Consider the following 26,840-nt stretch of genomic DNA (forward strand, 5'->3'; position numbering starts at 1 on the left):
GTCATTACTTGACTAATTCCAAACTAATTTTCGCAATTTCTAAATAAATCCAGTAATTTGCAAATAAATCCAAGCAACTGCGATAAAATAAAATAAAAAAATAACTTTTTTAACGACTCATCGGTGATTTTCTTGTTGTTATAGAGCCAACAAATTGTTTAAATTTTTTCAATTTTTGTTATTTTTTTATTTATTTTGTATTTCTCTTGAGTTTTGTCTTTATTTCTCTATACCGTTTTGGTTCTCCAGTTTTGTTTGTTTGTTTTGTAGTTTTTTTTATATTTTCGATGTATTCTTTTTTTTCTTCCATTACAAAATATAGTCATTACTTGACTAATTCTGAACTAATTTTTGCAATTTCTAAATAAATCCAGTAATTTGCAAATAAATCCAAGCAACTGCAATAAAATAAAATAAAAAAATAACTTTTTTAACGACTCATCGGTGATTTTTTTGTTGTTAGAGAGCCAACAAATTGTTTACATTTTTTCAATTTTTGTTATTTCATTATTTTGTTTGTATTTCTCTGGCGTTTTGTCATTTTTTTCTTATACCGTTTTGATTCTCCAGTTTTGTTTGTTTTGTAGTTTTTTTTATATTTTCAATTTATTCTTTTTTTTTTCTATAACAAAATATGGTCATTACTTGACTAATTCCAAACTAATTTTCGCAATTTCTAAATAAATCCAGTAATTTGCAAATAAATCCAAGCAACTGCGATATAATAAAATAAAAAAATAACTTTTTTAACGACTCATCGGTGATTTTTTTGTTGTTAGAGAGCCAACAAATTGTTTACATTTTTTCAATTTTTGTTATTTCATTATTTTGTTTGTATTTCTCTGGCGTTTTGTTTTTTTTCTTATACCGTTTTGGTTCTCCAGTTTTGTTTGTTTTGTAGTTTTTTTTATATTTTCAATTTATTCTTTTTTTTTCTATAACAAAATATGGTCATTACTTGACTAATTCCAAACTAATTTTCGCAATTTCTAAATAAATCCAGTAATTTGCAAATAATTCCAAGCAACTGCGATAAAATAAAGTAAAAAAATAACTTTTTTAACGACTCATCGGTGATTTTCTTGTTGTATAGAGCCAACAAATTGTTTAAATTTTTGTTATTTTTTTTGTATTTCTCTTGAGTTTTGTCTTTATTTCCGTATACCGTTTTGGTTCTCCAGTTTTGTTTGTTTGTTTTGCAGTTTTTTTATATCTTCTTTTTTCTTCTTCTATTACAAAATATGGTTATTAGATGTTTTTGTTTGATTGTCGAAAAGTTAAACTCGCAATATATTAAAAAAAACATCAATCAATTTAATCTCTGACAAATTAATCCCAATCTTTGATGAGTATAAATAAACTTTTCGTGTTCGCTTCCAATTATTATCATGTTCTTCCTTGCAATCCTCACACTTATTTCCACCTTTTTGAACCCAATTTCTGGGTCATGGGTGCGAATCGTCAACGGTGAGGAGGCCCATGATGGTCAATTTCCATGGCAAGTGGCCATCATGGGTAAATCTGCAGCAGTACCGCGTTATTTGTGTGGTGGTGCTTTAATAAGCGACCAATGGGTTTTAACAGCCGGACATTGCGTCGATGGGTAATTATAATTAATTGCACTTAAAACTAATTAATTGGTAGGGCAATTTCGGCGGAAATTTATTCGGGAACGGCCCGACTTTCATCGACTAATAAAACGACAAGTGTTGCTGCGAAATTTATCCGACACGAACAGTTTGATGGTACTTATCTTATCAATGATATTGGGCTCATCCAGCTAAAGGAAGCTGTGATTTTCGATGGTGCTTTGTTATCACAATCAATTGATAATCAGAATTTTGACAATTTTACCAATTTTAGACAACACAAAAGCTATAACTTTGGCAGAAACTGAACTAGAAGACAATACGAATGTTACAGTGAGCGGTTGGGGCCAAATTAGTGATTGTGAGTTCGCCAAAAACTAAGATTTTTTGACCAAATTAATTTTTAGCCGACCCTAACCCCACCAGTGACGTTCTAAATTACATCACTATTCCTACGATCAGTAACGACGTGTGTAAAATTTATTATGGTGGTACCATTGTTGTGCCCAGTCTGGTGTGCACCAGTGGTGGCAACCCCATCAAAACCCCCTGTTTGGGTGACAGTGGCGGCCCTGTTGTCACCAACCCTGATACCAACCCCGTCCATGTTGCCATTTTCAGTTTTGTCAATGGTTATGGGTGCGAAATGGACTATCCAGCTGGATACACACGCACAGCCTATTACAGGGACTGGATAAAGCAAAAAACTGGAATTTGAAGCGACATCATTTCGCTTTCAACTATTGATTTTCGTTTATTACAATAAATAGATTTATTTGAGTCATGGGTTTGGAAACGATCGAACTTATGACCAAAGTGGGTCAAGTCTTGGCCATTGGTCCCCCGAGAAATTGTCCCAAATTTCCCCAAAAATTCTACATTTTAGTAATTTTCACAAGTCAGTGTTTCTTTGCTTTGGTGTCAATCGTCAAGAATGATTTTTTCCAACAGGATAATGTTATAAAAATGACAATTGCGTACATTATTGAAATTTTGTTGGCGGGGTTTGGGTTTTACGTCGGTATTGTTCTGAATTTTGCTAGGAGGAGGCAATGGTTTGAATTATTGGAAGGTTTTAGCACTGTTGAGGGGCCAAAAAGTTTGGCAAAATTTTATTGTCTCAATTTTCTATATTTTGTTCTGACCACTGTTTATGTTTATCTTTGGTTTGGTTACGCCCAGTGGGATTTTTTCGTGCGTTATGGCTTCAGAGAGGTGCAATTGTATTATCAGTTTTTCTACAAGCTTTTTTTGATTGAATTAATTGGTTTGTTTTTGGCCGAGTATCGAAATGTGAGTTTGGTTTTGATTAAGTTCTTGAAACATAGAAGACGGCTTCAAAACATCACGTCTAAAGTTCCTCTCAGACTTGTCAGACAAACAACAAAGATAATTTTACGTTTGAAAAATTCCGGCATGATTTTCAATCATTTATTCGGTTGGCCTGTGGCCATAATCCTGGCTTTCACAACCTTGCAACTTCTCAATTTAACTTTGTACAGTTTTTCAAATGTGCGAGTCACGACGATTGATTCCGTTGTGTTTTTCCTCATTAAAATTACAACAACATTCGTAAGAACTTAAATAAATAAGTAAAAATTTGAAATTTTCACTTGTAGATTTGGACAAGCGAATTCATTTTATTGTGTCATAGAGTCACAGAAGAAGGCAAAAAAATCACAGAATTAATTTATGACGTTCGGAAACACATTGCAAAGTCTAGACCAGAAGAAAGAAAGGAATTGTACGAATTGACCGAAACTATTGCGGAAAATTTACCCGAATTTTCCGCCGCTGGTTTTTTTGCCATAAAAAAGAGCAATTTTTTACGAATGTTGGAAACAACTGCAAATTTTCTCATCGTAGTTTTGCAGTTTTCCATCGCGTACAAGAAAAAACAGGAAAAATAAATAATTTTCAACTACTTGAAAAAATAAAAATTCCATGGAAATTCCTGTAATTCGATAATCCAGAAAATCAATTCCCGTAATTCTGATCTCAGTTTCGTAATTTAAATAATATGTTTCAACAAGTTTTCTTTTGGTTTTTTATTGTTTTTTTTTGTATCTATTTTCTGTTACTTATTTTTTGTCTTTTTTAATTTTTTTCTAGAAATTTGTCTCTTATTTTTTTATTCCGCTTTTAAAGTATAGTTTGTTTCTTTAATATTGTCTTGTCATATTTTGAATTTATTTTTTTAATTTTTTCTATTTTTTTATTGTTTTTTTTTGTAGATTTTTTTGTTTCTATTTTCCATTACTTATTTCTTGACTTTTTTAACCTTTTTCTAGAAATTTGTCTCTATTTTTTTATTCCCTTTTTGTAGTATAGTTTGTTTCTCTAATATTGTCTTGTCATATTTTGAATTTATTTTTTTAATTTTTTCTATTTTTTTATTGTTTTTTTGTAGATTTTTTGTATCTATTTTCTATTACTTATTTTTGTCTTTTTTGATCTTTTTTTAGAAATTTGTTTCTTTATTCTTTTTTTGTAGTATAGTTTGTTTCTACAATATTGTCTTGTCATATTTTGAATTAATTTTTTTAATTTTTTCTATTTTGTATTGTTTTTTTGTAGATTTTTTTGTATCTATTTTCTATTACTTATTTTTCGTCTTTTTTAATTTCTTTCTAGAAATTTGTCTCTATTTTGTTATTCCGCTTTTGTAGTCTAGTTTGTTTCTCTAATATTGTCTTGTCATATTTTGAATTTATTTTTTTCATTTTTTTATTGTTTTTTGTAGATTTTTTGTATCTATTTTCTATTACTTATTTTTCGTCTTTTTTAATCTTTCTCTAGAGATTTGTTTATTTTTTTATTCCTCTTTTGTAGTATAGTTTGTCTCTTTGTCATATTTTGAATTTATTTTTTAGTTTTTTTTATTTTTTATTGTTTTTTGTCGATTTTTTATCTATTTTTTATTACTTATTTTTCGTTTTTTTTATCCTTTTTTTAAAGATTTGTCTCTTTTTTTATTCCTCTTTTGTAGTAGAGCTTGTTTCTCTAATATTGTCCTGTCATATTTTGAATTTATTTTTTTTAATTTTTTTATTTTTGTATTGTTTTTTTTTGTAGATTTTTTTGTATCTATTTTCTATTACTTATTTTTTGTCTTTTTTAATTTATTTGTCTCTTTTTTTATTCTGTTTTTGTAGTATAGTTTGTTTCTCTAATATTGTCTTGTCATATTTTGAATTTATTTTTTTAATTTTTTCTATTTTTTTATTGTTTTTTTGTAGATTTTTTGTATCTATTTTCTATTACTTATTTTTTGTCTTTTTTGATCTTTTTTTAGAAATGTGTTTCTTTTTTATTCTTTTTTTGTAGTATAGTTTGTTTCTACAATATTGTCTTGTCATATTTTGAATTAATTTTTTTAATTTTTTCTATTTTGTATTGTTTTTTTGTAGATTTTTTTTGTATCTATTTTCTATTACTTATTTCTTGACTTTTTTAATCTTTTTCTAGAAATTTGTCTCTATTTTTTTATTCCCTTTTTGTAGTATAGTTTGTTTCTCTAATATTGTCTTGTCATATTTTGAATTTATTTTTTTAATTTTTTCTATTTTTTTTATTGTTTTTTTTTGTAGATTTTTTTTGTATCTATTTTCTATTACTTATTTTTCGTCTTTTTTAATTTCTTTCTAGAAATTTGCCTCTATTTTGTTATTCCGCTTTTGTAGTCTAGTTTGTTTCTCTAATATTGTCTTGTCATATTTTGAATTTTTTTTTTAATTTTTTTATTGTTTTTTGTAGATTTTTTTGTATCTATTTTCTATTACTTATTTTTCGTCTTTTTTAATCTTTCTCTAGAGATTTGTTTATTTTTTTATTCCTCTTTTGTAGTATAGTTTGTCTCTTTGTCATATTTTGAATTTATTTTTTAGTTTTTTTTATTTTTTATTGTTTTTTTGTCGATTTTTTTATCTATTTTTTATTACTTATTTTTCGTTTTTTTATCCTTTTTTTAAAGATTTGTCTCTTTTTTTATTCCTTTTTTGTAGTAGAGCTTGTTTCTCTAATATTGTCCTGTCATATTTTGAATTTATTTTTTTAATTTTTTTATTTTTGTATTGTATTTTTTGTAGATTTTTTTGTATCTATTTTCTATTACTTATTTTTTGTCTTTTTTAATTTTTTTGTAAAAATTTGTCTCTTTTTTTATTCTGTTTTTGTAGTATAGTTTGTCTCTTTGTCATATTTTAATTTTTTTATTTTTTATTGTTTTTTTTTTGTCGATTTTTTTATCTATTTTCTATTACTTATTTTTCGTCTTTTATTATCCTTTTTTTAAAGATTTGTTTCTTTTTTTATTCCTCTTTTGTAGTAGAGCTTGTTTCTCTAATATTGTCCTGTCACATTTTGAATTTATTTTTTTAATTTTTTTATTTTTGTATTGTTTTTTTTTGTAGATTTTTTGTATCTATTTTCTATTACTTATTTTTTGTGTTTTTTAATCTTTCTCTAGAGATTTATCTCTATTTTTTTATTCCTCTTTTGTAGTATAGTTTATTTATTTGTCATATTGTGAAATTATTCTTTAAATTTTTTCTATTTATTGTTTGTATTTGTCCGAGTTTATGTTATCGTTCCTTTCGTCTTTATATTTTCATGTAATAATGGGTTTAAAAATGAGACACTTGTGATAACTTGATGACTTTATTCCTCGATAATGAAGGGTCTACAGCACTAAAAATTGGCACATAACAAAATCACAACCACATTACGTAATTTATCGTCAGAACTTTCGATTGTCTAAGTACATAATTTATTGCTGAATACGAACGAAAACTACCCGCGTTAAATAACCACACACTTATTCCTATCCAGCGCATCCTGGATGTTATCCAGCATCGGGCTCTGATCCCTCGAATCCAGACTATCGATCATATTGATCAACTCGCGAAAAACCGCCACAACTTTCCAATTATACTTGGCACTGCACTCGATATATCCACACTTCCAGTGTTTCTTGACCAAATTGGCGATATCTCTGCGCTTATCATCGGCCGGGGTTTTAGTAGTGCCTTCGCCGTCGGCGATGAGGTCCTGCTTGTTGCCGACGACGAGGAGCGGAACGTTGGACATATTCCGACTTTCGGAGATTTGTTCGCGCAGTGTGCGAATGTATTGGAACGTCTCCAAGTTGGAGAGATCGAAGACGAGGATGTAGGCCGTAGCGCTGCGAAGGCCGTAATAGCGATAGTTGGCCCATTCGTAATAGGAATTGACGGGGAAATAGGGGATGACGGGGAGATCGCTGATTTTGATTTCGTATAAACGATCGTTTGTGATTACCGAAGGGTAGTAGGTGTGCTTGCGGTCGGTAGGGATGTACTCCTCGCAGAAGTCGTTCCACACAAATTGCTGAAACACAGCATCTCGTAAACTGCAGGAAAACCTCTCAACAACGGACACTGTCCGGTGTGGAGAGATGTCCGTTATTCAGGGAGGTTTCACTGTACTTGAAATTTTTCCGTCTTTAAGCGTATGTTTTGGGGTCTTTTATTTTCTTTTTTTATCTTCTTTTAAACCAAGTAAAAACTTGCGAGATTAGATATTTATTCTTTAGATTTCGAACGACTATTATTGAATTCGGAACGTCTTGGCAAAGAAAATGCCATATAGAAGCTGAAGTGCGTTATTTTGGCTTATTTTAGTTGATTTAAAATTTTTATTTTCTCTGAGAAACGTTCAAAATTCTAAATATTTAAACGAAAACAAGAAAATTTAAGTATGATTTTTGGTTTACGAACTCTTCGAATTCTAAAAATTTTGATAAAAAATACAGTATTAAGTTTTATGTGATTTTTTTTCGATTATTTCGCCGGATTATAAACTAAATTCAAATGTTTTTTATTAAAGTTATAGAAATTCATTTAAAGCGTTATTTATTGTTTTTGCTTATTTAAAATTTCCGAATCCGAAGATGTTGCCAAAACAACAAAAAAAAACAGTTAAATTTAACTTAAAATTCGTTATTTTCGTTTATTTTGGGCCAAAGATTCGGAAGAGTAAAAAAAAACAAATTGCAAGAACAAGTTTGAAGTGTTTTATTTTTCGTTAATTTCGATCTTCCACTTAGTAAATTCAGTTAATAAAAATTTGCAATATTAAGCCTGAAACATTTGTCATCGTAAAACACCTTAAATTTATTTTTTTTATGAAAACAAGGAAAAAATTTAAAAAAATAAATACCAAATATAAATAGATACGTATTAGAAGAGATTTCGAGTTCGAAAGAGTTTGAAAAAATTCAGAATTAAGTTTGAAATGCGTTCTTTTCGGTTATTTTTTTTGGTTATAACGTCCTTGATTGTGGGCGTTTTTTACCGAAAAATTTACTTAATACAAAAGATTTTTAGAATAATAAATGGAGTTTTTCACTGAAAAGAAGAATTAAATACGAAATCGTTTTCTAAACTGCTCAGAACGAGGTAAAAACTAAGTAAAAAATTACGACATTAGATCTTTATTTCTTAGATTTCAAATAATTATTATTAAATTTGGAACGTCTTGGCCAAAAAACTGCCAAATAGAAGCTGAAGTGTGTTTTTTTTGGCTCATTTCAGTTGATTAAAAATGTTTATTTTCTCTGAGAAACGTTCAAAATTCTAAAAATTTAAATTAAATCGTTAAAAATTAGTACGACATGCGCAATTTTTGTTTTTTTTTTTGATAAAAAATTCTCTGAATTCTAAAAATTTTGATAAAAAATACAGACTTACGTTTAATATGTGTTTTTTTTATATTATTTCGCCGATTTTTGTTAATAAACTCACTAAGTTTAAACAAGTTTTCTTAAATGACTATGGAAAATCATTACCTTTTAAAGCGCTATAATTATTATTTAAAATCTGAAAAATCTTTTTCTTAAAATAATACCGAATTTCAGGATCACATTTGAAATGTTTTACGCTAATTACGACGTAAATAAATTCTACACATTTTGCAAAATCAGTAACAAAATTGTAAAATTAAGCCTAAGAGGTTTGTGACTGTAAGACAAAAAGAAAAAAAACTAAAAAAATAAGAAAAATCAGTTAAAAAATTCACCGAATTCGAAAGAGTTTGAAAAAAAATGCCGAATTAAATTTGAAATGCGTTCTATTCGGTTTTTTTTTTCGGTTATCACGTCCTTGATTATGTTTTTTACTGAAAAATTCAATTAGTACGAAAATTTTTTAGAATAATAAGGAAACAAATTTCAAAATTTAATCTGTAATGCGTGATGAAAAGAATTCTTCACTGACATACTTACTAATTAAAAAAAAATTGTTACGTTATATGGAAAATAATTACACAATAAAGCTTGGGCTCAAAGAATTTTATTAAAATCCGAGTAAAAACCAAAAAATAAATTGCAAAATCAAGCCTGAAAATTCTAATTTTTCGCTAATTTCGCTCAAAACTCTTATTAGTTTTTCATTTATGAAATTGTAAGAATTATGGTCAATTATTCAACAAATTATTAAACAAAAAAACCCAAAGTAGGTACATAATTTTTTAGATGGGGACCTTTATAACGTTTTTTTTGCTGAGATACTATTTATTTATGTTTATTTTTATAAATTTACTTTTGCCCATTTTAATAGTGGACGTTTTTGTACGAAACTCGCTAAAGATTTTCCTTGAATAAGGAAAAAAGTGGCAAAATCTGAAGCACGAAATGTTAGAATTTTAGCTAATTTTTATGAAAAACTTTTATAGATGATTCTCTACCAATAAAAATTGCAATATTAAGCCCGAAACCATTATTCTCGCTTATTTACTGAGACGCTTTTATTTTTTTAAATAAAAAACAATTGCAAAATTTGTCTTGAAATGAATTACTGTTTGCTTATTTTAAAGGATTTGGAAAGATTCTTTTTGGAAAACAAATTGCAAGATCAAGTTCAAATACTCGTAATTTATTTTCCGCTAAATTCAGCGGATTTATAAAGATTTTAGCAAAACAACGACGCTATTTCCGCTCTTATTTCGTTAAATTTAGGGCGTTTTCCACCGACAAACTCATTAAATTCGGTGGATGTTGTAACGAATGAATAAAAAATGAATAAAATGTTTAGCTAATTCCGAGGGACGATTTATTGAGTTTTTACTAAAAAGTAGAATTATTTTGGATTATGAAACCCAAAAATGATTGGAACATAATTGTGTCAGCTTCAAGCGATGAATGCAAATATTTGTTGGATGAACAGGCCGAGACCGACTGCCATTTATTTAATTTAATAAAGTTAGACTGACAAAATTGCAAATATAAATATTTTCATAATTTGTTAAAACAATTTATGCCAGTCACTTCCTTTCTGATCCATAATCCCGCATAAATCTGCAACACAAGCGGAAGTTGATAAAGTACTTGTTCAGATTCATTAATTATGAGCATCAATAGACCTAAATGGGAACATAATTGCTTTAACGGGAGGAGAATATCGAATAAATAACTAAATTTAAACATAGGGATGGCGATTTTCCGATACAAAAGTTGAAACGTGATCATTTGTTGCTCCTGAATTGAATTTTCTTCCCCTTTTAAAGCAATTATGCCCCAATCCCGTCCCTATTGTTGCTCTTCATAATTGATGAATCTGGACGAGCACTTTATCAGCTTCCGCTTATAGATTTTCAATCGCGCTTCAAACCGGGACAGAAAAAACATTATCGTAAACAAATCTCCAACAATTATTTTTGTTCTCGTGAATTATTGATTCAACAAACCAACATTACATTTATTTCTCGTGTTCAAATCCTCTTATTTGAACGAATTCATGTTTCATTTTTTGCAAAAACCATTTCGTTTCTTTGTCACCCCACAGCCATTATTCCCATCTTTTGAAACGAATGTGTTTCAATTAAACGCCAGCTTGTTTATCGATTACGTGTCGCCTTTTTAATAATTAATCCGTCCGAAAATTGGGCAAATTCGTGTCGTTTTCCGGCTGAATCATCGCCTTAACGAGCCATATATTTATATCACAGCGCGGCCCGTTTCTGATTTACGAGCTCGAACCGGGGATTTAGGCCGTAATTTAACTCGGAGCTGCGTCTCACTTCTTGTAAACATCATCTGTTAAGAAAAAAGCGACGATCGAGCAAATTACCCGAGATTAAAGAGGCGCAAAGTGGAGATGAAGAGACGGATAAAAGCGGGCCTTTGGATGGTTATTTACACATCGACGCACTTTTGGTTGCATAACTTAAAGTCAATTTGGTTGCATAAAAGTTGGGGGATTTGCGTCGTAAAAAGCGTATTTCTTCTCCTCCTGGATAATAAATGGCCGAGTCTGCAGTTTTCAATCATTTTGTGTGTCGTCGGGCGAGATGTGTGCTTTTGAATATTTCACAAGGTGTAGAAAGGGCGAGATATTGAATTTTCAGATGGAAATAGCGTCGGAAAGTTTTATTATTTTTGCGTCCTTTTTGCACGCTCGTGCCCCCAATTAAGTTGTTGCGATTGGAAGTTATAGTGCTCTCCAAAAATTAAGTTTTAAACAGGCAACCAACAATACAAAGCAATAAGAAAACTAGCAACTTTTAAAGCCGCCTACGCCATAATAGCCTTACGACCGCAAATCCAAACCGGAAGCGGAAATAAACTTTATTCGAAGAATAAAGTTAGTCGTCGTGAGTTATGCAACCAACAGTGCACGCTTTTAATTAATACTCGACTCCGGAAAATAAAGCTAAATTCCGTACTTAATGCATAACTAAAGAGTTAATAAGCAGCGCGTTCCATTGTTCCGGTTTAATACCCGGAGCGAAAATAATCGTCTGGCGAGATTAGACAATAACGACTTTATCGAGGTGCGAAAATGTCGACGTTTCGTCACGATTCCGGACACGTCCGGAATTCCGGGCACGTAGTTAATGTCGCGGTCACGACAACCCCAAAGCCGGAAACGTATTAAATGTCAATTAGGTTGTGTTGCGACGATAGAATTGAATGCTTAATTATAGGCAACCCGATATACACACATACACCTACCGAATTAATTATCTTGCGTAATAAGAGTGTTTCCGGCCGTAGACGACGAGCGGTTGCGTGAGCTGGAACCGCCAAAGGCGGTTCCAAACTCCTTTGTATTTGTGTTTTCTTGGTTGTTTAAACACTGCGCTAGACAACCAACAATACGTGACAGGATTTGGGAGTTGACAGACGAAAATTGCGGATTTTTGGCGGCGCAAGAAACTCATTACAAGTTTCTTTGTCGAGCGTTAATTACTTACACAACAAGTTTTAAGCCGCAAAAAATTGGGGTAAAAATGGTGGATGCGCCGTAAAAATGGTGGATGCGCCAAATTGTAAACCTACTTGGATTATGCTGGTTTTGCCAACGGCCGGTGCCCCCAATAGTATGACCTTAACTCGATCGACTGACTCGGGACTGATCTCAATGGGGCTCCTCGGCGCCTCTTGATTCTCATTGTTCGGATCATTCTGGCGTCTTTCCAAAAAATCCAGGTCCAATTCTGGCAACAAACAAACACATTAATCACTTTTTATCCCCCGTATCGATCGTGAATGTGTATTTTTCGAGCTGGAATTTTGTCCTTTCGATTTTTTTCTGGTACAGAAAAAATTGTAATGCGTAAAAATCTGAAATACGTTGTTTCCGCTTATTTTATCGCGTTTAGAGCGTTTTTTATTAGGGGAGTCTACGGATATCTAAAGGTTAGGATGTGACGTACAAACAAAACGTCCTTCATAGTTCCGTCAATGTTACCAGAGAGCGCAGTTGTTTCATTTCCGTCTATATTTTCAGAGCAATAAATTTAAAAAAATGGTTATATAAATAACTTTATTTTCGCTTATTTCTCCAAAGTTTAGTTGTTGTTTTACCGAGAAACTAACACAATTCGATAGATTTCGCAACATCAATAAGTCTGAACTGTGTACTCAATAAAAATTTTGTAAATATTTTCATTTATTTCAATTGATTTAGAGCGTATTTCTGGAAAAATATACCTTGTAAATGTTATTTTATCTTATTTCCATTCTTGTGGGAGTATTATGGCGTGGAAATAAATAAAATTGGTGCTTTTTTCTCAGAGTCGTATTAAAATGCTACATGTTTCGCTAATAATTATTTGGTCATCTTCAGGCTTAAGTTAAGCAACACTTTTTTATTCACGTCCAATGTTTTTCTTAATTGAGAGGTTAATAAGGATAACCGTCTCAGAAGAGTGGTTTTGGAGGTTTTTCTACTAAAAAAACATAGTTCGAAAGAACTAAAATGCATTATTTTGGCTTCTTTGAGAAATTTATAATACGAAACATTTTAGTGAGATTTTCTTTAAAAAAAAATCGGTCCAAAAACATTTTGATGGATTAAAAATATTTTTTTCATTGACAAACACAGTAATTGTAAAAAATATTGTTAAAGTAGAGGAAAAAATGAAAAATCAAGCCTAGAAAGGTTATTTACGCTTGCTTAATAGCAATTTTTTAGAGAAAATTTAAGATTAAGTCGGGGATTAAGCCTAAAATGAATATTATTTTCGCTTATTTTTATCGATTTTCGGGGTTATTCCCTGAGAAAATAACAAAACTGGACATATATAATAAAAACAAAGATAAGAATGGAAAAATTAAACCCAAAAAAAATGTTAGGTCTGGAATGAGTTGTTTTCGCTTATTTCGGCGATTTAAGAGGTTTTATTTTATTATTTTTATTCGAATGAATTTACAAAATTCGAAAGATTGTGTCTGTATGCAAAAAAAGCAAAACCAAGATTGAAGTGCGCTTGATGCGAGTGTGCATTTTAAAAAAGTTTAGTAATGGTATGCAGCCACAATACACCCTTTCGATTTTTCCTCTCATCCCTTAGGAAATTAAACCGGGGGTGAGTCGATTTTGCATAGAAATGGGCTCGGGTTAAGGGTTAGACCCTTATTTGTCCACGTTTGTTATGATTATGAAGGCCGTTTCTGTTGTGACGCGGAAAATTGAATAACGTTCGAAAAAGTTGATGAAAAATTCAAGTAGATTATTAAAAATTCACTCGGATTTTCTCTTTTCTTGGAGACAAAACGCGAATAAATTCGCCTTATTTGCATTTTAATAATACGCAAAACTTTTACAGCTACCTGTAATTTGCGCAAATTAGATCAAGAAGGCGTCGCAAAAGTAATTGAATAATTTTATTGTCGTCGCTATAGCGACTATTAGAAAACAAAATCGAGAGCGTATGTTGACACGTCAATCAAGCATTCTAATGCTGTGTTTAGACAGGGAAATAGCTCGACGTAATCAAACATGCCATGATTAACCCAACCAATCGATAACCGACAAAGCCTTTGTGCAACTAATCAAGTCGTCAGGTGCGTCAAAAAAAAGCAACACTTGATTGAAGTTTACGGGACGTTGCCTACTCGGATTAGAATCGGCGAAGTTGGCCGTGCGTAAACAAAGGCCCGCCGGCCAACTTCGATCAAAGCAAAATTATTGGAATAATTAAAACGAGACGAAAATATCTTATCATCATGCCCCGCCCTTAATTCCGGAATCAAATTTTAATTACGTTAAGATCAAAAGATTCATTCGTAGTAATAAATCACGTCACGTGACGGTTGGAAATGACAAATGGCCGGCTTGTATCATTTCTACCAACCTAACAGTGTTACACGACCACCAACCGTCGCATTAATAATTAAAAAATGGATCGCTTTCACATGTTGTTAAAGCTTTTACCTCAAAAGAGTGCTAAAATGGGGGCTGTGCCGCCTCTCAAATGGAACTAATCTCATCCGGGACAAGAGAAATTGAGAAAGGAAAAAGAACAGAGGGTGTTAGTCGAAAGAGAGACCTTTAATAAAATTATAACGCGGGATAATGGCTGGGTCGGGCTGATGGACCCTTTAAATAATTGGGGGTGTTATGCAACCAAAAATACACCCAGTTAATTTAATTAAAAAGTTATGTCACTAAAAATGTGTGGCAATTTTTGGTTGCATAATGTATTTAATCGTTCTTGAAGTTTTATTTCCGTGCGACTTTCCCTCAGGTGAAATAAAACTTTAACGACTTAAATATTGTATTTCTTCTTCTTCGTTTAATTCCCACGCCATTTCATTGTTGTTCACGCAAAACGTCAAACTTATCGGGCGAAATTTATAATCCCCGAACTTTTCCCGCAACTCTAATAACTCTAAAAATTAAAAATAAGCCCCCACACCGACAATTAAAACTTTATTTATACAAGCTATAAATCCCGAGGGCGTGGTTTGAAGGGCGGAACCCCTAATTAGGGCGGGGTATTGACCTATTGAAGGTTGTGCTAAGAACCGTTTTTTCACACATTAGTAATATTTGGTGAATGACCGCATCTTGGAACCTTCTTTTGTTCAAAAACCAAGTCGGCTGAGACGCGAGCGAACGACCTTCCCCCCACCGCTTATTAACAAAATTAGACGAAATTTACTAACAATCTAGTCGGCCGGTTCCGCCGCTGCGCATTTATCATATGATAGTTGAAATAATGTCAACGGTGAGTATCCTCAATTGTTTTTTCTCGGCTAACTCGATTAACACTTTAGTCGTCGTCAATCGAGTCGGCTTTGCGTTTCCGCGCCGATCGTCTCCAAAACATCAGAGTGACCCATGACGGGACAATTGCACGTCGCACCAACACTTCGTTTTTCACACGAGGGTTGGTCTTCACAAATCGGCCAATCAGAATCAACGAAAAAGTCACATTCAAATTGATGGAGCTGTCGGAGGGGTTGGGCGGGTTTGTCTATGTGGGGTTCACGTCACGTGACCCTGACAACCTCCAAGGGGTCACTTGCCAGCATTTGGCCAAAGGTTCGGGCTTTTGGTCGTGGTTTTTCCCTAAGGAATTGTGTGGAACGCGAAGTACTTTGTTTTACTACATTGGGGAGGGGGGCGAGGTTCACTATGGGGTGGACGGGGTCGAGAAAGGGTTGTTCGAGGGCGTGGTGCGAACCAACCAATCACTATGGCCCTTATTTGACATTTTCGGCAATTCGAGTGGCGTTAGGTTAATCGAGGCGGAGTCACGAGAGACACGCCCTAAAGCGCGCGCCAATCGCAAACTGGTCCCGATGATGTTGCACGAAACGCACAGTCGAAACGTCCGCATTGATAAAAACGTGGCCCAAAGGCTCGACGCGAAATACACGCAAGGCTATATCTTCTCCAAACAGCCAATCAAAAGCGAGCAAAGCATAGTGATTCAGATTGCGCCCAATGGCAGGGGGCGGTTTCAGGGGTTTGTCCATTTGGGCGTGACGTCGTGCGACCCCGCCCTTTTGAACCGTGACGACCTCCCTGATAATGTCAATTCGCTCGTCGATAGGCCCGAATATTGGGTCCTGATCTGTGATTTCTCGAATTTGAATTGCGGTGATGAGATTGGGCTGGACTTGGCGCACGATGGACCAATCACGTTCCATCTCAACGGCGGGAAGTTCAAAGGAGTGGTTCATGTGGACGCGACCTTGAAACTGTACCTTTTTGTTAATGTTTACGGTAGTTGTCAGGACGTTCATTTGTCGACTTGTGCGGAACAAAGCAAGGTCGAGGAGAAAGAGTGCGTGGTGTGTTACGATAACGTCATCGAAGCGGCTCTGTACAGGTGCGGACATACGTGCATGTGCTTCGAGTGTGCCGTGGAACAGTGGCAGGGCAAAGGGGACGGACACTGTCCCTTATGTAGGGCTGTGATAAGGGATGTGATAAGAATCAACAAGTGATTATGGCTGAGGTAAGGGCGGCCTTGAAGGTGAAACAATTGCATTATAGCTTGATTAGTGATAAGATAACAGCCATTCATCGGCATGTGATTGTTTTTATTTATATTTTTAAGTTCCAGTGTTGGTTATCCACATAGCCAACTGTGTGATAGATGTAAGACATTAGGCTAAAAGTGTGAATCATCCTGTATCTGGCTATCAATTTTAATAAATGATGTGACAATTTTTTTTAATTTTCTCGTATCATGTAACTAGATCAGTCGTGCAATGCTTGAGGTAAGATCACCGAGTAAAAAAACTGAAACCTTGATTTATTTGCGTCAAACGAAATGTCAAATTTTGCATTTGTCTCCACTTCCGCTTTCCTTTTCGCGTTATTTTTGGTACATTGACCTTGAGATGTTTCTTTGTCTGGCGCGTTTTTTCTTATTGTTGCAACATCAAGTCGTCTGGTGTAAGGAAAACACAAACAAATAAAGATAAGCGCGGCGAAACAAACAACCCTTCTTGTTTTTTATTTATTTTTCTATTTAAAAATGAGCGCGCAACAATTAATACAGCGAAACTTATTTATTCCGAACTACAGAGATACGGGATACAAAATCTCGCAGGATTTTTTTTTAAATATTAAGACATCAATATTTAATGTTAAATTAAATTTAAATATTAAATATGAAATTCTATTGAGAATTTGTAGTTCTATTTGCGTGTATTTTTTTTGTTAGCTATGTGTTAATCGTTATACAAATACAATTTTTTCAAATTCATTGCTTTGAAAACTTAGGCGGCAATCGAACAACTGCGTTCTAACGGAACGTTTTATTTGTACGTCGTTCGTTTCCTAACCTTTAGACATCCGTATTCCGAGTTTCTTGACTACAAAAATAGCCAACTCAAAAATTTTTTTTTGGAATTTTCTGTCAGGATAACTCAAATACCTGATCTAGTTACCAGGTTTAATAAAAACAATTATAATTTATGTAAATTTTGATATTTTTTATTGAAAATGTAGGCAACCAATAATACAGATAATGTTTAATTTTGGTTTTTTGGCCCAGTTTCGCTTCCACGCCACCCACGGCGCCAACATATGCCTTTCGGGCAACCGCCAGATCGCCCGCCGCCTCCCTGGCTACGGCAAAGGCCTTGTTTTCAGCAGCCGCCCCATTCGAATCAACGAAAAAGTCTCAGTCAAACTCCTTAAAATCTCTCCCCAACTTTCAAGCACTGTTTGTTTTGGTTTCACGTCCAAAAACCCTTCGTCCCTTTCGGACGACTTGCACTACTCGTATTTAGATGTTTTCAAATCGGGGTGCTACTGGATATGGCCGTTGTTCAAAAACATGTGTGTGGAAAATACGGTCCTGTTTTACTACGTCACCAGGGACGGACACGTCCACTTCGGGATCGACGATCAGGAAATTGATTCGTTCTACAAGAGGGTGAAAGTGGGCGTGCCGTTGTGGGCCATTCTGGACATCGATGGGGTGTCGACGACGGTGGAGGTGGTCACCGAGGGGGCGGAGTTTGAGGAGGAGTTCGAAGAGGAGTATATCAATGAGGAGGAGCTGTGCAACGTGTGCTGCCACAAGGAGATCAATTCGGTGTTGTACAAGTGCGGGCACATGTGCATGTGCTACCAGTGTGCTATGCAGCAGAAGCAGGGGGCGGGGAATGGGCAGTGTCCCATCTGTAGGGCGGAGATTAAGGACGTCATTCGTACTTACAAATAAATAAATGCGATTTTTTAACCAATCTAATAAATTGCGTCGATTTATTCTCCTCGCCTCGTGGTGTAAATCTCGCATGATTTACAACACGTTCGACCTTCCCCTAAGTCGATCGCATAAATCCGACCGCCACCGCGTTATCTAATCAATAAAGTGGGATTAAGCTAATCCCCGATGCGTTTTAAAAGCGAAAAACAAGCGTTAAAATAATTTGCCATCTAGTTGGCAAAGTAAAACAATGAAACTTAATCTAGCTTGTTTGTCAAGTATGCGGGGCAAATCCCATCCCCCGGAAAACGATAACGAGGAAACTCTGCATGTGTAATCTTGGTTGCCTACATTTAACGACTTGTTGGAATATTTCGTTAATGAAGGAAGAATTCATTATTCAAGCGCTCCTTCACGGTTTAATTAATTCAAGTGAATGTGTTTAAAAACGTGTACAGGGTGCTGCCGAATACGGGATCTTCTCGGGTCCGCTTTTTGAGAGAATAATTTTGCTCAAAACCGCATCTCGCTATCGTCTTTTGTTTTCGACTTGACATTTTAGCTTAAATCTTAAAAAAATCATATCTTTCTTATTATAACAGACACGCACTTGAAACAAAGACTTTATACAGGCACTTTTTTTCAGAGAATTTAATAATGTAATCAGCGATTTTTTTCAACCATTCGTTTAACCGTAATAACATCAAGTTGTATTTTTTTAAATAAGAATCATAGTTGGCTATGACATTTGCGAAAAGCTTATTTTTTACTGATTTGATATGTCTATTTGTGTAATACATTAATTTTAAATATTTAAGAAAAAACAAAAACATTTCGCTTTTTCTTTATAGTAGGCCATGAAAAAAATTTGGATTTTTAATTAAAACTATGAAAATTGTATTCCCGAACAAGTCTTTATAATTTAATGATTTTTTAAGCCGTAATTAATTCAAAAACAGCATAATAAATTTTTATTAGATCAAATTTTTGCAATTAATACAAATTTTTTGTTTTTATATTTAAAATGGCAAACTCACGTTGTCATTCTATTTTTCAATTTTGAACATGAAATGTCGGAAGAGGAAAAATCTTATTCATTATATGATTGCGTATCAATAAAATTTTATTTTACAAAAAAATGTCAATCCAAACGCCAAAATCAAATCCCATCTGCGGTAAAAAAATACACAACATTATCAACGCCACCTCCATTGAACTTCACTAAATCATAAAAAAGTGTCATCAAATGGTAGTAACATTGTTTGCAATTTTCTGCACATTTTTTATGTAATTAAAATCTGCGACGCTCGTATATTTGTTCAATTGAAAATAACTTTAACATAGCTTATTTTTATAATTTCACATTTTTTACTTTAATAACCGTTCACAAAATTTCTAGATTATTCACACCTTTTATGTGAAATAATTTTTCCATGGCCAACTACTTTCACATATTGTAAATAGATTTTTATCAAAAATATATAAAAACATCAAACTATATTTATATTGTTTTGAGTTCAGAAAAAAATAAGCTTTTCGAAAATATCATAGCCAACTATGATTCTCATTTAAAAAAATACAACTTTATGTTATTACAGCTAAACGAACGATTAAAAAAAATCGCTGATAACATTATTAAATTCTCTGTAAAAAAGTGCCTGTACACTGTCTTTGTTTCAAACGTGTATCTTTAATAATAAGGAAGATATGAATTTTTTAAGATTTCACTAAAATGTCAACTTTTGTTTATAAGTCGAAAACAAAAAACGATAGCTAGATGCGGTTTTGTCCCAAAATTATTCTCTCAAAAAACAGACCCGAGAATGTGTCACTCGTCGGCCAGCACCCTGTACAGAGTGTTGCCCAGTTCCGATGCAAATCTGTGCGGTTTGAAAAGCGCTCACGAAAAAGCCGCGTCATGAAATATGGAGTGGTTGGCCACTTCATAAACCGTCAAAAGCGATATATTGAAAAAGTTTTCCACGTTTTTTGCTGATCCGGAAATACATCCAATGAAAGATTCATCCGGAACTGCTCCTCTTTGTTAATTGGAACGCGCATTTCCCTAATTAATTTTTTACGTCTGATAATTGATTTATCACTTAATTGGTCCAAAGAGTTTATTAATTACTGCGGAATTCATTATTCCGGCCTTTGGGGCCTCGTCAACACCCGGGAGAAGCCCAATTATGGCGAATTTGCCCAATGAATTAATTAAATAGAGTCGGTGTAGATATGCGCCAACTTTTCAAAGAAGCCCGAGTTTTAAACACTTGCAAAGAAGAAACAAAACGTTAATGACACGCGGGGAGGGTGCTTAGGTTAATTAAACGTCTCAAGCGACTGATTTTTAAATATCTCGCCGAGACGATACAATTATTTGCCGCGTTCTGGATTTAATTAAATGGATTGATTTTTTGCAAAAGTTAATTACTGTCTCAGGCGTCGTTTTTTCGTGACGGTTCGCCTAGTTGTAATGACTTTCTCGAGTTTGTAATCCCCATATCGGGCGCACTTATCCCCTAAATAATGCATAAACTCGCGTCAGCAAGTTCTCAAACTGCCTCGGTTGATTCATTAATTCCCTGTATTAATTAAACGATTTTTGTGACTGTCTCTCACCCAAATGCCGCTTGGAGTTGGGTGTGATCGCATCGTTGCTCGCCGTTTCAGCCACTTTGTCTCTGAATTTTACCAACTTGTCATAAATAAATCAGCAAATCACTCCATCAATCACTCGCCTCGCGATTATTTACAAGTAGCGATCGGAACTTTTTCCGCATTTAGAAGTTAAGTTTGCGGCTCTCTTGGGACTCTCCGTGTGAGTTATTTCGAAAGTTTGCCGATTTTCAGCAAGAGAGTGACAAATGGGGGTTGAAGCGACGACGATCGGGACGCTACTGAAAGCTGAAACGCTCGCAAAAGACCTGAAATTGGGGGAGGGGGCGGAAGGAAGTTTGCGATAGGGAGGGCCGGAGTGGAGGGGCGCTTTTGCAAAAATTACAAAGAGAAAAGTGGGTTTTTGGAATCGTAAAATCGCGAGCGTCCGAATAATTAAAACGGCGAAAAATTGGGTTAAAGCACAACGCGGCTATTTCATCCCCACTGCCATAAAACTGTGCATTTTTATCAAGCATACAGGATGTGTTGCAGAAGCAAAACTCATTTTTTTTGTTTAAAAATTACACGAAAACGATTTGTTTCTCAGAGGAGTTTACATAAGGTTACACTTTTACAGGCCTTTAAAAATTCTAATAATAATTGCACTTGAATCTAAACAATTAGGCGTTAGAATCACTAAAAACTTAACCATGGAGAACTAGATTAGGAGAGGAAACGAGATATAAATGTGGACATGATTACGGACGGGACAGAATTTTGTCAAAATGACTTATCTTCCTAAAAAGATAAGTGATAATATTAATTTAAACATCCATCGAGCCCAATGTGTTGCAAAAACAATTTAAATACATGCCGGTAACTTTCCCAAAATCGTTGTAAATAATTGATTACGGACGAGACACATAATAGAAATACTATAAATGATTTTTTTATGAAAACAGGTAATTCAGCAGAAGTGTACGATAAAAATAAAAAATAGTGAGATAACGGACGGGACACAAAAATAATGCAAAGTTACAATTTTGTTATAATACGAAAGTTTTAACAAAAATAAAAAACAACTAACAAAACTTTCCCAAAATCGTTATAGTAATTGATTACGGACGGGACACAATAGAAAGATTGTGAATGATTTTTTTATGAAAACTGGTAATTTAGCGGAAGTGTACGTAGTGAGATGACGGACGGAACACAAAAATAATGCAAAGTTTCAATTTTGTTATAATACGAAAGTTTTAACAAAAATAAAAAACAACTAACAAAACTTTCCCAAAATCGTTATACTAATTGATTACGGACGGGACACATAATAGAAATACTGTAAATGATTTTTTTATGAAAACAGGTAATTCAGCGGAAGTGTACGATAAAAATAAAAAATAGTAAGATAACGGACGGGACACAAAAATAATCCAAAGTTTCAATTTTGTTATAATACGAAAGTTTTAACAAAAATAAAAAACAACTAACCAAACTTTCCCAAAATCGTTATACTAAGTGATTACGGACGGGACACAATAGAAAGATTGTGAATGATTTTTTTATGAAAACAGGTAATTCAGCGGAAGTGTACGATAAAAATAAAAAATAGTGAGATAACGGACGGGACACAAAAATAATCCAAAGTTTCAATTTTGTTATAATACGAAAGTTTTAACAAAAATAAAAAACAACTAACCAAACTTTCCCAAAATCGTTATACTAAGTGATTACGGACGGGACACAATAGACAGATTGTGAATGATTTTTTTTATAAAAACAGGTAATTCAGCGGAAGTGTACGATAAAACTAAAAAATAGTGATGTGACGGACAGGACACGAAAAATTATGCGAAGTTACAATTTTGTTATAATACGAAAGTTTTAACAAAAATTAAAAATGTAACTGTATTTGGAATTAAATACTTTTTCAAAAATTGTATTTGAATTACATTTAATTACTTTGCCAAAAAAGTATTTGTATTTGTATTTAAATACTTCTAAAAATGTATTTTTAACAACACTAATAATAATAATAATAATAATAATAATAATAATAATAATAATAATAATAATAATAATAATAATAATAATAATAATAATAATAATAATAATAATAATAATAATAATAATAATAATAATAATAATAATAATAATAATAATAATAATAATAATAATAATAATAATAATAATAATAATAATAATAATAATAATAATAATAATAATAATAATAATAATAATAATAATAATAATAATAATAATAATAATAATAATAATAATAATAATAATAATAATAATAATAATAATAATAATAATAATAATAATAATAATAATAATAATAATAATAATAATAATAATAATAATAATAATAATAATAATAATAATAATAATAATAATAATAATAATAATAATAATAATAATAATAATAATAATAATAATAATAATAATAATAATAATAATAATAATAATAATAATAATAATAATAATAATAATAATAATAATAATAATAATAATAATAATAATAATAATAATAATAATAATAATAATAATAATAATAATAATAATAATAATAATAATAATAATAATAATAATAATAATAATAATAATAATAATAATAATAATAATAATAATAATAATAATAATAATAATAATAATAATAATAATAATAATAATAATAATAATAATAATAATAATAATAATAATAATAATAATAATAATAATAATAATAATAATAATAATAATAATAATAATAATAATAATAATAATAATAATAATAATAATAATAATAATAATAATAATAATAATAATAATAATAATAATAATAATAATAATAATAATAATAATAATAATAATAATAATAATAATAATAATAATAATAATAATAATAATAATAATAATAATAATAATAATAATAATAATAATAATAATTAATAATAATAATAATAATAATAATAATAATAATAATAATAATAATAATAATAATAATAATAATAATAATAATAATAATAATAATAATAATAATAATAATAATAATAATAATAATAATAATAATAATAATAATAATAATAATAATAATAATAATAATAATAATAATAATAATAATAATAATAATAATAATAATAATAATAATAATAATAATAATAATAATAATAATAATAATAATAATAATAATAATAATAATAATAATAATAATAATAATAATAATAATAATAATAATAATAATAATAATAATAATAATAATAATAATAATAATAATAATAATAATAATAATAATAATAATAATAATAATAATAATAATAATAATAATAATAATAATAATAATAATAATAATAATAATAATAATAATAATAATAATAATAATAATAATAATAATAATAATAATAATAATAATAATAATAATAATAATAATAATAATAATAATAATAATAATAATAATAATAATAATAATAATAATAATAATAATAATAATAATAATAATAATAATAATAATAATAATAATAATAATAATAATAATAATAATAATAATAATAATAATAATAATAATAATAATAATAATAATAATAATAATAATAATAATAATAATAATAATAATAATAATAATAATAATAATAATAATAATAATAATAATAATAATAATAATAATAATAATAATAATAATAATAATAATAATAATAATAATAATAATAATAATAATAATAATAATAATAATAATAATAATAATAATAATAATAATAATAATAATAATAATAATAATAATAATAATAATATAATAATAATAATAATAATAATAATAATAATAATAATAATAATAATAATAATAATAATAATAATAATAATAATAATAATAATAATAATAATAATAATAATAATAATAATAATAATAATAATAATAATAATAATAATAATAATAATAATAATAATAATAATAATAATAATAATAATAATAATAATAATAATAATAATAATAATAATAATAATAATAATAATAATAATAATAATAATAATAATAATAATAATAATAATAATAATAATAATAATAATAATAATAATAATAATAATAATAATAATAATAATAATAATAATAATAATAATAATAATAATAATAATAATAATAATAATTAATAATAATAATAATAATAATAATAATAATAATAATAATAATAATAATAATAATAATAATAATAATAATAATAATAATAATAATAATAATAATAATAATAATAATAATAATAATAATAATAATAATAATAATAATAATAATAATAATAATAATAATAATAATAATAATAATAATAATAATAATAATAATAATAATAATAATAATAATAATAATAATAATAATAATAATAATAATAATAATAATAATAATAATAATAATAATAATAATAATAATAATAATAATAATAATAATAATAATAATAATAATAATAATAATAATAATAATAATAATAATAATAATAATAATAATAATAATAATAATAATAATAATAATAATAATAATAATAATAATAATAATAATAATAAATAATAATAATAATAAATTTCGGGTAAAAAAAAACACAAGAAAGACGGGTCCCTAAAATACCTACCTGTTATCTTTAATTGCGTTTTTACGAAACGTTTTAGTTTATCAGTTTATTTGTCTCAATTAATAAATAACACTCACTTGCTGCAGATTTATAACTTACTGTAAAATGAATCATTATTTACATTTAGATATAATGTATAACTTTTCCTTGATGCAAAATTTTCGTATAAGCGCAATTATTATTAAATAGGACTTCAACTTGTGCAGTCCTTAAAGTGACCAAAAATGTTGCTTTTGCGCCTCATTCTTTTCCTTATGTTAATATTAAGTAAGTTCCGGTACTTTAAGCGTTTTGTTTACTTTTTTTTGAAGATTTTTCCACCGGTTGCAATCCAAGCCGTTGTCGCGTTGCACGTGCAACACCTGATGATGATTCGGAAATAATTGCTAGAGAATCTGGTCGGACTTGTAATAAGGGAAAAGGCGTAAAAATTGCAATTGGAATACAGACAGTACATTGTAATGTGCTTTCATTTACACGAAAAATTGACGTCTGCGTGAATAATAAACGTAATCCGCAACAAACTTATTGGGTGAAACACAAACTCGAAAAAGGCACTACAAGGTGCCCATCTCAGTCTTGGAAAAGCGATTTTCTTCAAGGAAATGTGAACGAGTTTTACAAAAACCACCGGAATTTTGAGGGAGACACTTACGACAAGGGTCATCTTGCCCCCAAGTGCGATTTTGAGACAGAGTTGGAACAACGAATGACTTTTTATTATATAAACGCGGCACCGCAATGGGCGCCAGTCAACCAAAGAATTTGGAAATATTTTGAGCAAGGTGTTAGACGCCAAGCAACGGGAAATCAACGATATATTATCACAGGAACTGTCGGTTCCAGAAATAATGACGTGATAAATATTCCAAAATATTTTTTTAAAATCGTTCTTCCCGAAAGGGTGGTTTATATTGGGGTTAATTATAACAACGCACTTAATGAAAATGTAAAATTGTGTCAACCGCTTAATACCTGCGACTACATCAGTCCTACTACACAGATGTATTGTTGCGACTTGGATAACGACCTTTTGGAGGAACTAGGGTTGGAACAAAGAGATTTGTTCAATGATCTTGACTATTAAAATACTGGCCTGTTATAATATTTCATAATAGGGGCTAGGGGCTTTAGGGGCTTTTACTTAAAAAATAATTATTAAATTAATTATTTAAAAAAATATTATTATGTACTATGTAGTAAAAAATTTTAAAAAATTTATTCATAAAAACTTCAGGGTGTCTCAGCTCAGACTTTCGAGCTTAATATCTCAGTTATTTGTCAACGGATTGTTACGAAATTTAGAATGCACATATTTTAGGAGATCGTCTTTCAACTATGGGCAAAAAAATGAAATTTTAAAACACATTTATTTATTTAAAATTAAGCCAAATTACCGGTGGATCATTAAACCCCGAAAAATAAATGGCCACACAAAAAATTAACCAAATCGCTCGGCTGATCCAAGAAAAAAATTAAATTTTGTTGTTAAAAACTTAATTTGATAGTAATTTGGGCAGTCACCTTTTGAAACAATTGATGAAGCATTTCTAGCCGCATTTTGTGTACCACTGAAAAAAACTGTCAAAAGTGTGGCGATGTCAGAAAAGTAAAATTCTTTTAA

The 26,840-nt window shown here is 30.2% G+C and overlaps 6 protein-coding genes across 6 annotated transcripts in view; 5 read left to right on the forward strand and 1 right to left on the reverse strand.

Moving 5' to 3' along the window:
* Positions 1-26,840, forward strand: part of LOC662012 (uncharacterized protein) — a 63,469-nt gene that overhangs the window by 25,946 nt on the left and 10,683 nt on the right. The window lies entirely within an intron of this gene.
* LOC135266939 (chymotrypsin BI-like) lies at positions 1,360-2,369 on the forward strand. The gene is made up of 4 exons (XM_064358421.1): positions 1,360-1,603; positions 1,645-1,805; positions 1,864-1,950; positions 1,997-2,369. Exons 1-4 carry the CDS (start codon positions 1,389-1,391, stop codon positions 2,305-2,307), a joined length of 774 nt encoding a protein of 257 aa, XP_064214491.1. The 5' UTR covers positions 1,360-1,388; the 3' UTR covers positions 2,308-2,369.
* LOC107398053 (uncharacterized) lies at positions 2,373-3,499 on the forward strand. The gene is made up of 2 exons (XM_064358197.1): positions 2,373-3,161; positions 3,209-3,499. Exons 1-2 carry the CDS (start codon positions 2,373-2,375, stop codon positions 3,497-3,499), a joined length of 1,080 nt encoding a protein of 359 aa, XP_064214267.1.
* Positions 6,230-14,666, reverse strand: LOC661889 (uncharacterized protein). The gene is made up of 3 exons (XM_064358198.1): positions 14,657-14,666; positions 11,905-12,062; positions 6,230-6,956 (listed from the first exon to the last, which is right to left on the reverse strand). Exons 1-3 carry the CDS (start codon positions 14,664-14,666, stop codon positions 6,390-6,392), a joined length of 735 nt encoding a protein of 244 aa, XP_064214268.1. The 3' UTR covers positions 6,230-6,389.
* LOC135265235 (protein neuralized-like) lies at positions 14,957-17,506 on the forward strand. The gene is made up of 3 exons (XM_008196473.3): positions 14,957-15,080; positions 15,130-16,319; positions 17,367-17,506. The coding sequence occupies exons 1-2, from the start codon at positions 15,057-15,059 to the stop codon at positions 16,306-16,308; spliced, it is 1,203 nt and encodes a 400-aa protein (XP_008194695.1). The 5' UTR covers positions 14,957-15,056; the 3' UTR covers positions 16,309-16,319; positions 17,367-17,506.
* Positions 17,340-18,041, forward strand: LOC135266854 (protein neuralized-like). The gene has a single exon (XM_064358199.1). The coding sequence runs from the start codon at positions 17,340-17,342 to the stop codon at positions 18,039-18,041; it is 702 nt and encodes a 233-aa protein (XP_064214269.1).

This window comes from Tribolium castaneum, chromosome 8 (assembly GCF_031307605.1).
Source record: "Tribolium castaneum strain GA2 chromosome 8, icTriCast1.1, whole genome shotgun sequence".
NCBI lineage: Eukaryota > Metazoa > Arthropoda > Insecta > Coleoptera > Tenebrionidae > Tribolium > Tribolium castaneum.